Here is a 15735-nt window from a genome sequence, read left to right on the forward strand (position 1 = left end):
ACTGTTTTTACCATTAAGGTTTCAAAATGATAAGGGAAATACTTTAAAAAAATTTAAAAATTAAAATGTTTGAGAATTTGTCACACAGAAATTAAAATTATAAGATATACAATTATTATAGTGAAAATGAGTATACACCTCAGTTAATAAAGATCACATCGTAATTAATACCTTAGCAAATTTACATATTCTCAATGACTAACTAAAAAAATGAGCGGCATTACATGCGTGTAATCGTAATCGCAGGCTTTTATTCACTGTTTACAATCAAAACACACGTGCTTTTTTTGGCATATTTGTGATATCTTGAAATCGACGATTATTGTTTGTGTACGACACAATTTAGTTGCTGACGTTTTATCGTGTCGGAAAATGTCGAAAACTTTGCTGTGGGTAAGGCAATTTCTTTTTTAATTTTCTGAACTTTATTGAAATTTTAATAGATTAAATTCATTTGAAAATTAATAGAAATTTTAACTCTCACTTTTTTTTTTTTTTTTTTTTTTTTTTTTACAAAATAATATTGGAAAACCTGTTGTTTTTCAGAAAAAATTGAAATCCCTTGCGATTATTGCAACTGGAGGCTCAGCTGCTTTTGTTGGGATATGTATGTATCAAGGAAATGAAAAATTTTACAAAGAAGCTCTGATCCCAGCAGTGCATACTATATTGGCACCAGAAGCGTCTCAAACACTTGGACTGTTGGCTGCAAAATGGGGTCTAATTTCAAAATGCAAAGTTCAAGATGGAGCATTGTTGGTGTGTATGCTTTGCAATATTTTCATAGAAATTTCATTATAAATTGGGAGATGAAACCAGTATTAATACTGTCCAAGTTTAATATTTTTTCCATGTTCTGTGTGCAACTTAACATGAGAAAGATAACTAAATAAATTTAGTATTTATATTTAAAATTTTATGTTAAAAGAAAGCATGTATATTAAGTGTAATTCTAAGACACGTTATTTAAACCATTTAGTTATCTTTGTCTTAAAATGCTTTCAATGTATGAAATGTATTTCATATCTGAGGGTCATCTCTTATTCAGATCCCCCTTTTTTTCATTTGTCTAAAACACCTTAAAAATGCAGTATTTTTTATATTTAGCTTCTACAGTATGTAATATTATATGTGTTGTTAATGATTTTCTGCGCAAGTACTTATGTTTTAAAATTTAAGACAAACAAAATATGTAAAATTTTTCCAATAATTAGTAATTATCAGTTTATTTGAAATCTATACATTTCACTTGTTTAGGAGGGAATTTTTCAATTGTTCCCTTTCCTGAACTGTCTCTTATTATAAATACTGACCTAGACAGAATGCTGTTTAATGGAGGCTGATTGATTGTCATGCTTTTAGCTTTGTACTCAAATCCTAAATAATACTCTCAGATCATTGAATGATTGGTGGTACGAGAGAAATGGTATAAGACACTCAGACTCCTATTTTCTCAGGTTCTTTGTCAAAATTAAATTGGAACTTAGACGGACCTTGCTCATGTAGTCTGGTTTAATTAAAAAATGGGCTGATCTTTGGAATATGGTAACAGGTAGTTTCGCGGCATTTTGGAGGCGATAAAGGTTACTACCTAGGACTTTGGTAAGAATGTGAGAAGTACTCAGTTCCGATTACGCATTATTTTGTGTGAGGGAAATGAGAGATCATGAGATATGTCATGTGACATTAATGGACGAATTACAGTTCTTTAATCGGAAAAGGGGGTAAATTTGGAAAAATATCGGTAGTAATATATTATTTTGTATTAAGCTTCATTGTGTGTTGTGTGAAATAGTGTTGATTAATTTTCCGATTGCATGGCGCTATGTAAAGTGAAAGAAATTAGCAGTAGTACTGCTGCCGATTGGAACTCTTTCTGTACTCTTTCTGTAATTTAAAGTCATTGGCATAATCGTGTAAAAGTGTGTGTGCCACGTAATGAAGATTCTGAAGAAGATTAGGTAAGTTAGTATTTTTAATCATTTGAGGATATTATTTTTTTGCATTGTTCTAAATGTAAGGAGTAAATAAATTAATATGCTATTATGGAAAATTGTTATTAGCAATGATTTAGTTTAAAGTAATTAGGATTGTAATCTAATTTTTATTAATTTAATGTATGTGCTTATTTATATTTTAAGTAGTGTTTTTTAATTTAATTATATTTTAATTTAATGATTGTGATTTTGTGAGTTATATGTTTGTAGTATTTTGGAATACGTTTGAGTAGAATACGGAGTATTTTCCTGCATTTTCGTGAATTTTTTCTAATTTATGAGAAAAAAGCAGTGTACATGGATATAGTGAAGAGTGTGCACAATGCCATTTTTGTGCAATTCTGGGATGTTTTTTTAAGTAAAAATAAGTCGATGTGTACATGGTTTAATTATATTTTAATTAAATGATAGTTAATTAAGACACAATAACACGCCGAATAAATACTAATTCAGAAGTCAAACAACAAAAATCAGCGTTATACCTACAAAATTTTCACAGGACTAGTTTCGATGGTTTTACAGAACCATCATCTTCAGCTGCAAAACCGCAAATGAACAAGATAGGAAATAATGATTAGATAAGAAAGGCTGGACAAGAATAAGCAAGTGGCGCCATCTGTTGGCGAAACCAGAACTAAAACATAATTTCTCTAAAAGCCGAAGGCAAATTTGGATTGGAATTAGGATCGTTAACTAGAACAGAAAGATTTTTATGAATGTGAAATGCCTCTAGAAAATCCAGTTCTCCAATGGAAGATGTTTTTTGAATAATTTTGGCAGCAGAAAAATTGAAAGTGTGATTTTCGGACCAACAATGTTGAGCAACAGAAGACTTCTGTGTTTCCTTTTTTCTAACATATGCCTCATGTTCTTTGACGCGAAATTTTAAGGCTCTCTTAGTTTGGCCAATGTAAATTAAACCACACTGGCAAGGAATCCTATAAATACCCCAGGAATTCATATCCGGAATGGGGTCCTTGAGTATAGAAGTTGGAATTTTATTGATGGGAGAATAAACAACCCGAAAGTTAAATTTCTGCAAAATATGTGCAACTTTATAGCTAATTGATGGAAAGAAGGGAATGACAACAGAATTTTTATAATCTCCTAAAATAAGAGTGTGGCTTTTAGTGTGTTGAGATGAGAATTTTTTAACTGCTTGATTAATAATGTTGGGTGAAAATTTACTATTATTACCTATTGTACCAAATTACCTATTGTATCAAATTTAGGTACTGCCTCGTATCCTTTAGCTAAATATTTAGTTTCTAGATTTTCCACTCTATTAGACAATAATATTTACACCATAAAAAATTCAATAGAGTTTGTAAAAAAGGTTAAAAACATTTCTCCTAGTAATTTACTCATGGTTTCTTTTGATGTAAAATCATTATTCACCAATGTCCCAGTGGAGGGTGCATTAAGATGTCTAGAAACCAGACTTCGCGAATTTCATTTCTCTTGCATCGAAATTGAGGAGCTAATTTCTCTCACTCAACTCTGTTTGAAACAAACACATTTTGTTTTCCAAAATAAATATTACAAACAAACTGAGGGATTAGCCATGGGAAGCCCCCTCAGTCCCATCCTGGCTGATATCTACATGCATTATTATGAATCAAAATTGTTTGAAACTTTAAACTTTCCGGCATGGTTCCGCTACGTAGACGATACTTTTACCCTGTTTGAAGGTAATAAAGATGATTTAAATAAAGTTCTTTCAACAATGAATTCCATTGATCCTGCTATTCAGTTCACTTTTGAACTTGAGACTTGCAATTCTCTTCCGTTTCTCGACATTCTGGTCACACGTAACACATCCAACTTCAGTACTACAGTTTACCGTAAACCTTCATCGGTTTGCCTTCCACCACACTTTAAATCATGTCATCCGACTAAACAAAAGTTAGCTTCATTTTATTCCTATGTTTTCCGTGCTCTTCAAGTTTGCTCCTCCAAATTCGCCCTTGATGAAGAACTAAATTATTTAAAAGCAATAGCTATTGACAGGGGCTTTTCACCCAACATTATTAATCAAGCAGTTAAAAAATTCTCATCTCAACACACTAAAAGCCACACTCTTATTTTAGGAGATTATAAAAATTCTGTTGTCATTCCCTTCTTTCCATCAATTAGCTATAAAGTTGCACATATTTTGCAGAAATTTAACTTTCGGGTTGTTTATTCTCCCATCAATAAAATTCCAACTTCTATACTCAAGGACCCCATTCCGGATATGAATTCCTGGGGTATTTATAGGATTCCTTGCCAGTGTGGTTTAATTTACATTGGCCAAACTAAGAGAGCCTTAAAATTTCGCGTCAAAGAACATGAGGCATATGTTAGAAAAAAGGAAACACAGAAGTCTTCTGTTGCTCAACATTGTTGGTCCGAAAATCACACTTTCAATTTTTCTGCTGCCAAAATTATTCAAAAAACATCTTCCATTGGAGAACTGGATTTTCTAGAGGCATTTCACATTCATAAAAATCTTTCTGTTCTAGTTAACGATCCTAATTCCAATCCAAATTTGCCTTCGGCTTTTAGAGAAATTATGTTTTAGTTCTGGTTTCGCCAACAGATGGCGCCACTTGCTTATTCTTGTCCAGCCTTTCTTATCTAATCATTATTTCCTATCTTGTTCATTTGCGGTTTTGCAGCTGAAGATGATGGTTCTGTAAAACCATCGAAACTAGTCCTGTGAAAATTTTGTAGGTATAACGCTGATTTTTGTTGTTTGACTTCTGAATTAGTAAATGATAGTTACTTTGTGAATTATATGTTTGTAGTAATTTGGTATACGTTTCAGTGGAAGTAAACGCGCATGGAAATAATTTAAATATTTGAGACTAAGTATTTGTAACCATTTTTAATGTTTTGTTATAGATTCGTTGGTGACGTTTATAATAGATAATTTAGAGGTAAAAGTTTTTGGATATTTTATTTATTTTATACGTGCAAATGTTCATCTTTGGAAAAGGTATATACTTTTTCGCGATCAGGTAATTTCATATATGTCCTTTTTACCGAATTTAAAGATTCACAAAATTTTCATGCATTTTCGTGAAATTTTTCTAATTTATGAGAAAAAAGCAGTGTACATGGATATAGTGAAGAGTGTGCGCAATGCCATTTTTTGTGCAATTCTGGGATGTTTTTTTAAGTAAAAATAAGTCGACGTGTTCATGGTTTCATGATATTTTAATTAAATGATAGTTTTGTGAATTATATGTTTGTAGCAATTTGGTATACATTTGAGTGGATGTAAACGTGCATGGAAATAATTTAAATATTTGACAGTAAGTATTTGTAACCATTTTTAATGTTTTGTTATGAATTTGTTGGTGACGTTTATAATAGATAATTAAGAGGTAAAAGTTTTTGGATATTATATTTATATTATACGTGGAAATGTTCATCCTTGAATAGCGTATATACGTTTTCAGGATAAGGTAATTTCATATATGTGCTTTTTACTGAGTTTAAAGATTCACAAAATTTTCCTGCATTTTCGTGCAAATTTTTGTAATTTATGAGAAAATAGCAGTTTAGATGGATAAAGTCAAGAGTGTGCGCAATGCCATTTTTGTGCAATTCTGGGATGTTTTTTTAAGTAAAAATAAGTCGACGTGTACATGGTTACTGTGTATGTGCGATTTGGAAAAACACGGCAAGGAGTTTGCGATTCTGCACTTTTTCCCGATTTTGCAGTTAATATTTGTCATAATTAAGCAGTTTTGTTCCATAAAATTTCTAGCATAAGTGTAATTCGGTTAGGAGATTGTTGGAAAAAGTGTTGAGTAAATAAAAGAAAAGAAATATGTTTTTACTTCATGAAGACAAAATGGTGGTGAAAAAAAAAAATAGAGGGTTGCTGTAGCAGAGTTGGTCGCTAAATTTTCGCCAAAAAATCGCCAAGTTTCCATAATCCAAAGATCAACCAAAAAATGTAATGAATAAAACATCAGGGATAGGAAAATGGGTTGTAATTTAAAAATATTCGTATTTCAGGATTGAGTAAAGAATTTAAAGTCATTGGCATAATCGTGTAATTGTAAAGAATTGATGGAATGAACTTAAAAATATGAAATTCTATGAAATTATAAATGAATATGAAATTATAAATAATGTGGGATCCAAAGAAAGCATTTAAAACTATATTTTATTTTAGGCATTGTTTTAGTGTAGGGATTTTTATAAAATTATTAATGCATGATGAGTTAAGACATACATGCAGGTGCATTTGTTTTAGTTATATTTAATATACCTTACTTAATATTCATAGTTACTGGAGACTGATAGCATAGACAAGAAATCAGGACTAACTTTTTTTCTGCAGTTCGTTGCACTTTCTTATATTCTCCTTATATACACATATTCTCCTTTTACCAGAGTCGTAGCTAGGGTTTTCAGTGCCCAGGGACAACTGAAGATTTTGCACCCCCTACTGCTTGCCAAGGAGGGAAAACGTTTAATTTTAAAATGTCTTGACATCAGTTTGGCGCCCCTTGGATTCTGCGCCCGGGGACAGATGACTCCCCTTGCCCCCCTCTAGCTACGGCCCTGCCTTTTACTTATACACTAATGCTTCAGTGGTCAAGATTGCTGAACATTGGTTATTATAATCTGTAGATATCTTGGCTTTATGATAGTTTCATGGTTTTCCTTATGTGTAATATAAATGAGAACCAATTTCCTTTAAGAAAGTTCTCCTGAAAGGCATCCCTGCCTTAAGCAGATTATTCTTATGTTCTTTACCGTATATGAATAAACAAAAAACAAATATATTCACATATTATCAGAGAGTCTTCATTTAATTACTTAACAGACCTTTTGTTTGTTGCATGAAACAGATTGAAAATGATGAGTTTTGCCTTAAATTAACCAATTTAACATTACTATTAAATTATTTAATATAAGTTTAATACTTAATTTGAGTTAGTACAAGTGTTACGTAAACAACATACGATTCTTTTTTAAATGTTTAATTGCAAAATTCTTAGTAATAGTTTCGGTACTTACGTATTAACGCAACCAGGCCAAAATTCACATAAATCGCCAAATTTGGCGACCCTACTTATGGCAACCCTACATGTTATGGGGCGTGTACTACCACAGCAATGGGTTTTTGGCGGAATTTGCCGAAAAAAGAAAGAGACTTTTTTTTGTTACTGTACCTAACAGAAGCGCCGTTACCCTCATGGAAAAAATTTGCGAAAATATCAAGGAAGGAAGCATCATTTATTCCAATTTCTGGAAAGGATACAATACAAGTGAGTTCAAAAATGCTGGATTTCTGCATGGAACTGTTAATCACAAATATAACTTTGTGGATCCCAACATGGGCGTTCACACACAACATGTAGAGCGCATGTGGGGCTCAGCTAAATGGCGCAACAAAAAACAGAGAGGAATAGCCCGTCATCATCTTGACTCATACCTTATCGAATTTATATGGCGCCAAGTTCAAGCTGTTAATGGCAAAGACAGTTTTTAATCAGTGCTAAAAACAATAGCCAAAAGATTTCCGCCGAAAAAATAATTCTGCAACTTATTCAAATTCGAAACCGGAAGGGTTTAATTGCTATTTTATATTTTAAAACAAAATAATATAAAAAACTGTATTAAAAATTATCTGTAATTAATAAATGTACATTTTCTTTCTATTCATGCTTTTTTACTCAAACTTGCAAATCGCGCCAACCTGGTTGCGATAATACGTAAGTACCATAGTTTCTTAGCATGTTGGTTTTAATGTAGCTTGTAAAATAAATTAAGTAATATTTAATTAATTATTTGGCTAATCTTTGGAATATGATAACAGGTAGTTTGGCGACATTTTGGCAAGGTGATAAAGGTTACTAGCTAGGATTAGCAGTGTACATGGATAAAGTCAAGAGTGTGCGCAATGCCATTTTTTGCAATTCTGGGAATTTTTTTGTAAGTGAAAATAGGTCGACATGTACATGGATACCGCGTATGTGGAATTCTTAAAAACGCGGCAAGCAGTTTGCGATTCTGCACTTTCTCCCAATTTCGCACCTAATCTTCGTCATGATTAAGCACTTTTGTTTCATAAAAGTTCTAGCATAAGCGTAATTCGGCTAGCAGATTGTTGGGAAAAAATTTTGAGTAAAAAAAAAAAAAAAAAAACCTTAACTTCATGAAAACAAAATGGCATCCAAACAAAAAACTAGCAGGTTGCTATAGCAGGGTTGGTCGCCAAATTTTCGCCAAAAAATTGCCAAGTTACCATAATCCAAAGATTAACCAATTATTTAAAAGATATAAAGGCATTTATATGGTCATAAATTTATTCTCATTTTGTACATGACATTTTGTTTAAAATACTTTGATCTTTTTTTTTTTTTTTTTTAATAGTCAATAAAACATTCTAAAAATCTCAAATTTAAGATTGGATTGGAGTGTAGGATTTAAGCAAAATACAAAAGAGCTGCCCATCAGAACTCTATTCTAATTTTTATAAAGGATCTCTTAGCAGATAGAATCTAAAGTTTTAGACCCATATTCTGCTACCACCAGTTCCTGAGGAACACTTTCAAATCGGTAAATTTCAAATACCATGCTTTAAGGACACTATATTCACAAATATTGCATCTTAGAGCGAGTTCGGTTGTTGATTGCATGATAATCAGTCAACCTACTTTGATGACGTCATTTGGGTCTGGTCTAAAGCACAAACAACAGTAAATACCTCAATAATAAATGCTATATAAATGTGGCTATAATGAGAAGGCATGGATGCTTGTAAATGTATAGTGTCAGTGCGATATGGCGGCACTCTAATATGCAGTGAGCCAAAAATCCTCTCGTGGGGTTTGGTGGAAGGAGAGAGGGGTGGGCAACCCTTGGACTCTTCCCCCTGGGGTGCTCTCCATCAAAGTTGGGGGCAGAACTGAGCCAATCGCACTATCACCTGTTAGGTTCTCAAGGCCGTTGCCAACGACAGGCGTAATGTAGCTCTCCTTGTCATGAGAAATTTTGCGAGCTTGGGCTGACTACGTCAGATAAGTGAGCATAAGGCAACAACAACATATAAATATAGTGCTTTGCGAAGATTTGATGTTTAGTGATGTGATTCATATAATAGGTGCAACCTAAATGTTAATGATATAACACTATATAGTTATTATTGAATTATTATTAAAATTAATTATTTAACATTATTTTAGACAGACATTGCTTATTCATTATTTTATAATGAAAATATTTATAACGAGTTGAAAAATAACAGTAGACAATGAGGATTGATTCACTGTGACATATTTATCTTCCATGCCTTCGCTACTGAGCAAATATAATTACAAAAATGTTGGAAAGAGAGTAATGTAAAATAAAATTTTATGAATATTTCAAAATTCATTGAACAACTTGTTAAAATAAAAATTTTATAAAAGTATTTTATTTTTAATTATAAATTTTTATTCAAAACAGGCTGTTAAGTTCATTTTTTGTTTTATTTCCATAAGTGTACCAGGGTATCCAGTGTTGGTAATTCTATGAGATTAAAATTTTTTTCAGTTTATCGGATATGTAATTCTTAGCATTCTTTGTGTACAGAGTTGGACTGTATGATACATATTTAAATTTAGCTAAAAAAAAACCTATGACACAAAAGATTTAGAAAGCTATTTTTTAGTGGCATACTGGAAATTCTTTTGATCTATTGCATCTTGAGAAATGAGAATTATTTATAATGTATGTGAATGTATAGTTTTTAACTAGTTAAAAGTGCTTGTGAAATGCATTGTTTGTACACAGAAAGTTAGAATATTCATTGTTAAGTCAAGGGTATTGTCATAAGTTGTACAGTTTGGGTAAAATTTTGCTTCGTAATAATTTGGAATAATTTATAATATGCAGTGATAGTTATTTCAGTAATTAGAGTAATCATAGAAGTATGTAGGACTGCAAATTATTTTATACAATTTCTTTTAAGTTTTCTAATAAAATATTTATAATCAAAGGAAATATTTATTTATCATGATAATGGGAGTCAATGACTGAAAAACCTTTGTGAAACTTGGTCAAAGTTCCACATCTGTTATCTAACAACATACCAGTCATTTGATAACAGTATTCTTCCTGTGGTTTCTTTCTATGTGGGAACTGAATTACAAGATAGTGTATGAAGTTGAGATTAAATAATCAAACAATATGGGAATAACCTAGGGTCCTTGTGATATTCATTCATGAGGGAAACTACTATAAGAATAAAACCAAGTCTTCTTGCAAATCAATTTGTTGTCATCTTTACTTTTATCCATATGCTTTCTAAAGTGAGGAATTTTACATTAGAATTCCAATATTATTTTTCAAACATTATAGCTTTGTGATGTTTTTCAATCACAACTAATAAGGATATTTCATAGAATTTAAAACTTTTATTAAAATGACCCAAATGCTTGAATGTGTGTGAAACATGATAGATCGCATTTAAAATTTGTATAAATGCTTAACCTGAATAATCATATTAAAGTGATAAATGTTACATCACTACTGCTCATATGTACATTCACCTTTTTATATTATTTAATAATGGTAACTTTTTATCTTGTTTCTATTCTAGGAAAAAAAAATCTACTAATATTCTTCTTGTGTTAGTAAAAATATAAATTTTTATGCAAGGTAAATGCATAGAAACTTCTTTCTATTGTTTTGTAGGAAGTATTGTAGGAATTAAAGCTAGATGTTAAGTATGGGTAATGGGTTAAAATCTTATGAGGAATGGTAAGAACGTGAGCACCATGGCTTACCTGAAAGCAACATCTTCTTTGAAATTTTCACATGGAAAAAGAAAAGTTTGGGACTATATAAGTCACTGATGGGATGCAGCTACAGAGGATATTTGCACATTTTTAGAATAGTTAGATAAAGAATTAAAAAAAAAAAAAAAAAAAAATGTTTTAGAATACAAATTTCTGGCAACAGCTTATTATTTGAAATGAGAAATATTGTCTGCTACTTTTATTGTTCTGATTAATTGCAAATGCCCAGAAGATTGGCTATGACACCATTAAATCTTTAGCCTTCCAATATTTCTGAATTTTACAGTTTACAAACACAAGTGCAGAGCTCGAGTCAAGATGAGTAGTATCCTTGTTCACACAGAGGACATAAGGGAGAATCACAAAGCCCAAGCCAATACAAGTATGTGGGCAAACAGTCATGGCCACATCTGTGCAAAGGTGGAAAAGTGCCACAACTGTGCTTCTAGGAAAATCTGGAATCAACTGTGTATCCTCAAGCAGTGAGGCCCATGGCTTACAGTGCTCTTTGCTCTATCCTGTAGCCATATCTTCTTCTTATCAGGAGTTCGACTGAATGAAATGCGAGGCTTTTCAAAGGTCTTATGGAGGACCCTTGCACCCTTTTTGGCCAAAAAGTCAGCAACCTTGTTCCCAGGAATCCCGCAGTGAGCTGGGATCCACGTGAAAGAAATAGAGATTGACGTTGAGAGTCCTCTGCATTCCAGAATATGGGTATTATCTGCGTATTCTCTATTTGCAAGAGATTGAAGAGCAGACAGGAAATGACAGGAGTCTGACAAAATAATCGCTCTGCAGAATGGCAAAGGGCGGATAGCTAGTTGCTTTAAGGTGATATAAATAGCCTCGATTTTGCCATCATGATGGGTGAAATGAGCACCTATTGGTGCATAGCATGAAAAAGATCACAACACACACCTGCTCCTGCTCTGTCTTCATTGTTAAACATTGATCCATCTGTGTAGACATGTAACCATGCCTCTGTAAATATTTCTTTTCAGTGGTAGATAGAGCAATAGCATAAAGTTGTTTGCTCATATGACTCTTATTAACCTTCAGACACACCGGCATCCCTCCATATCCCAAAGGACAAACAGGCCTACAGAGAAGTTGAGAACTTAGCTAGACATTCATGTCAGTGGCTGCAGAATAAGCATATTATATAAACCTTTTTTGAGTTTTAAAATTTCTCTCTGCGTTGGTGTCATAATCCCTCCAAAAAGTATTGTTGGGCAGGCGAATCAGCTTTTCATAAAGAAAAAACTGCATCTCTCAATTATGTTTCTTACTGGAGGGATTTGAGTTAAACACTGCATTGCTAGAATAGGAGGGGTGATTACAGCATCCATAATACAGTACAAAGTCTTTAATCCGGATGTCCATAGGAATGATCTATAATCTGGACCTCAAAGCTACAAACTTTCTGCGCATGCACATAATACCGTTATGCATGTGCATAATATGCTTATGCATGCGCGTTTAATGTATAACAGATGGTGTAAGCTAGGCTAAAATTATCTATTTCAGTTAATGTTGCAGATTGCGTTGTTCCTTAATCTTCTAATTGGATCCGGCTTATTATTTTTTGCAGACTGTTAGAGCAATTTTTTAAAAAGTAAGCTTGAACTTTCGATTATGTCAAAAAGAGTTTCCGATTCTGGAGCTGCCAAAGGATTTACAAAGCAAAAGCATGTTTCGATATCTATCAAACAAAAAGTGGAATTGCTGCAAAAAATGGATAAAGGCATGAAGAAAGTGATAAAGAGGTTAGTGAAAACGAAAAAATTTCGATTGACAAGCTAGTCGGTATTCTCGGCACAGCAATTACAGGACCTTGAACAGTGGAACTTTGTAACTGAACAAGAAATTATATCTGTTTATAGAATTAAAGAGAAAGTATTAGCACATAAAACGAAGCATCTTAAACAACTTACATTGAAAGAAATACTAATTCAGAAGTCAAACAACAAAAATCAGCGTTAATTTACAAAATTTTCACAGGACTTTCATGGTTTCTTTTGATGTAAAATCATTATTCACCAATGTCCCAGTGGAGGGTGCATTAAGATGTCTAGAAACCAGACTTCGCGAATTTCATTTCTCTTGCATCGAAATTGATGAGCTAATTTCTCTCACTCAACTCTGTTTGAAACAAACACATTTTGTTTTCCAAAATAAATATCACAAGCAAACTGAGGGATTAGCCATGGGAAGCCCCCTCAGTTCCATCTTGGCTGATATCTACATGCATTATTATGAATCAAAATTATTTGAAACTTTAAACTTCCCGGCATGGTTCCGCTACGTAGACGATACTTTTACCCTGTTTGAAGGTAATAAAGATGATTTAAATAGAGTTCTTTCAACAATGAATTCTATTGATCCTGCTATTCAGTTCACTTTTGAACTTGAGACTTGCAATTCTCTTCCGTTTCTCGACATTCTGGTCACACGTAACACATCCAACTTCAGTACTACAGTTTACCGTAAACCTTCATCGGTTTGCTTTCCACCACACTTTAAATCATGTCATCCGACTAAACAAAAGTTAGCTTCATTTTATTCCTATGTTTTCCGTGCTCTTCAAGTTTGCTCCTCCAAACTAGCCCTTGATGAAGAACTAAATTATTTAAAAGCAATAGCTATTGACAGGGGCTTTTCACCCAACATTATTAATCAAGCAGTTAAAAAATTCTCATCTCAACACACTAAAAGCCACACTCTTATTTTAGGAGATTATAAAAATTCTGTTGTCATTCCCTTCTTTCCATCAATTAGCTATAAAGTTGCACATATTTTGCAGAAATTTAACTTTCGGGTTGTTTACTCTCCCATCAATAAAATTCCAACTTCTATACTCAAGGACCCCATTCCGGATATGAATTCCTGAGGTATTTATAGGATTCCTTGCCAGTGCGGTTTAATTTACATTGGCCAAACTAAGAGAGCCTTAAAATTTCGCGTCAAAGAACATGAGGCATATGTTAGAAAAAAGGAAACACAGAAGTCTTCTGTTGCTCAACATTGTTGGTCCGAAAATCACACTTTCAATTTTTCTGCTGCCAAAATTATTCATAAAACATCTTCCATTGGAGAACTGGATTTTCTAGAGGCATTTCACATTCATAAAAATCATTCTGTTCTAGTTAACGATCCTAATTCCAATCCAAATTTGCCTTCGGCTTTTAGAGAAATTATGTTTTAGTTCTGGTTTCGCCAACAGATGGCGCCACTTGCTTATTCTTGTCCAGCCTTTCTTATCTTATCTAAACATTATTTCCTATCTTGTTCATTTGCGGTTTTGCAGCTGAAGATGATGGTTCGGTAAAACCATCGAAACTAGTCCTGTGAAAATTTTGTAAATTAACGCTGATTTTTGTTGTTTGACTTCTGAATTAGTATTTATTCGGCGTGTTATTGTGTCTTAATTGAAAGAAATGTTTAATAAAGTAAACAAATAAATATTAAGCTTTTTTTTTTTTTTTTTTTTTTTGTAAATTTTGATACCCTTTAGATCATAATTGCTCTTTATTTCATAAATTACGTTTTCATATTTTTAATTTTATAATTTCTGCATGCCATCTTACCAGATTTAAATTCATGATCTATAATCCGGAAAAAACCTAATCCGGAATCGCCGAAGTCCTGACGAGTCCGGATTAAAGACTTTGTACTGTAATATGGAGAACTTGGTTTGGAACAGTTTCAAGTTTTTGAATAGTACTAGTAGCAGCAGAGACCAGAACTTCGTTACAATAACTGAAGATTAGCTGAATGAAAAACTAGAACGTGGTATTCAATTGTCTCAGCTTCAACCCCATTTGCAGCCAGCCAACCTTTTAAGAACAGAAGGTCTTTTAACAGTTTTTCCACATACCTAATCAACATGTCTGTTCCAATTCAGAATGCAACCTAAATACTTTGTACTTTTTGCTGTTTGAATTACTGTACCCTGGAATTTAAGGTTAGGTACAAAAGGATGCCTATTTAGAGAAAATACCGGCAGTTGGTTTTGAATTAACACCAAAAACTGAATTGCTCAAGGGCTATAGTGGCTTTGGTCACTTGAAAAGAGATCTTTCTAAATGCAAACCCACCTTGATGAATAGACTCTGGAAAGTAGTGCAAAAAGAATGAAAAACAATACCTCAGGATATTTTATGAAAATTCTTTCTCTTATGGAAACCACAATGCAGACTCATTGTCCAAAATAAATAAATAAAAAGCCATCAGATCGAACATTTAAAAAAAAAAAAAAAAAAAAAAAACTCTTTACATTTTAAACATTAACTAAACACCTCTGAAATCATGTTCCAAAAATGTGTAAATGTCATCTGTAATTTTTTAATATCTTTATTTATGAGATTGTAATTTTTGAAGTTGTTGTAAATGGTTTGTTAAGCCTTAAGCCCTTATAATGAATAACACTCGGGCAATGTTAACTGACTGCTTGCTCACGCTTGGATTTGATTCAGGTGACCTTAAAATTTGTGCTTCGTAATAAATCTCAATGTATGTTGCTTGAGCACTTGGTTAGCATTTTTTTATATGTTAAGATTTTTAAATTACTAAATTTTTCTCTAAAAAATTAAACAGTAGATGTTTTTAAATCCAGAAATATTCAAATTTTAATTATCTTCCATTAAATAGATGGTACTCTTGCATTATCTACTCAAGCCTCCGGCAAAGTTGGCAATCATTGGTGACTAATTTTTTGCCACCCTAACATGTGAAAACCAGTAGCCCCTTTAAAAAGTGGAAGAGTGCTGCAAATTACATAAAACAGCAAAAAATTAACAAAATTAAAAATGCAAGAAATATTCATAATAGAACACTAAATCTTGCATAAAACAATCATTCATACCAAAACACTCAAAAGCAACAGATTGACTGAACAAAAATTTAACATCCATAATGAGATACGTATTTTCTTTTTTCCTGGTCATCTG

At 32.5% G+C, this 15735-nt stretch overlaps 1 protein-coding gene across 1 annotated transcript in view; it reads left to right on the forward strand.

The window, feature by feature from the left end:
* The first annotated feature begins 226 nt into the window (after positions 1-226).
* The window catches only part of Dhod (dihydroorotate dehydrogenase 2), a 44094-nt gene continuing 28585 nt past the window's right edge, over positions 227-15735 (forward strand). Inside the window, exons 1-2 of the mRNA XM_035359543.2 lie at positions 227-393; positions 547-759. Of these exons, the coding sequence (XP_035215434.1) occupies positions 373-393; positions 547-759 (234 nt within the window). The 5' untranslated portion in view covers positions 227-372. The remainder of the gene's footprint in view (positions 394-546; positions 760-15735) is intronic.

The sequence above is a fragment of the Stegodyphus dumicola genome, chromosome 4 (genome assembly GCF_044657685.1).
Source record: "Stegodyphus dumicola isolate Sdum_Otavi_A_Nest chromosome 4, ASM4465768v1".
Classification (NCBI taxonomy): domain Eukaryota; kingdom Metazoa; phylum Arthropoda; class Arachnida; order Araneae; family Eresidae; genus Stegodyphus; species Stegodyphus dumicola.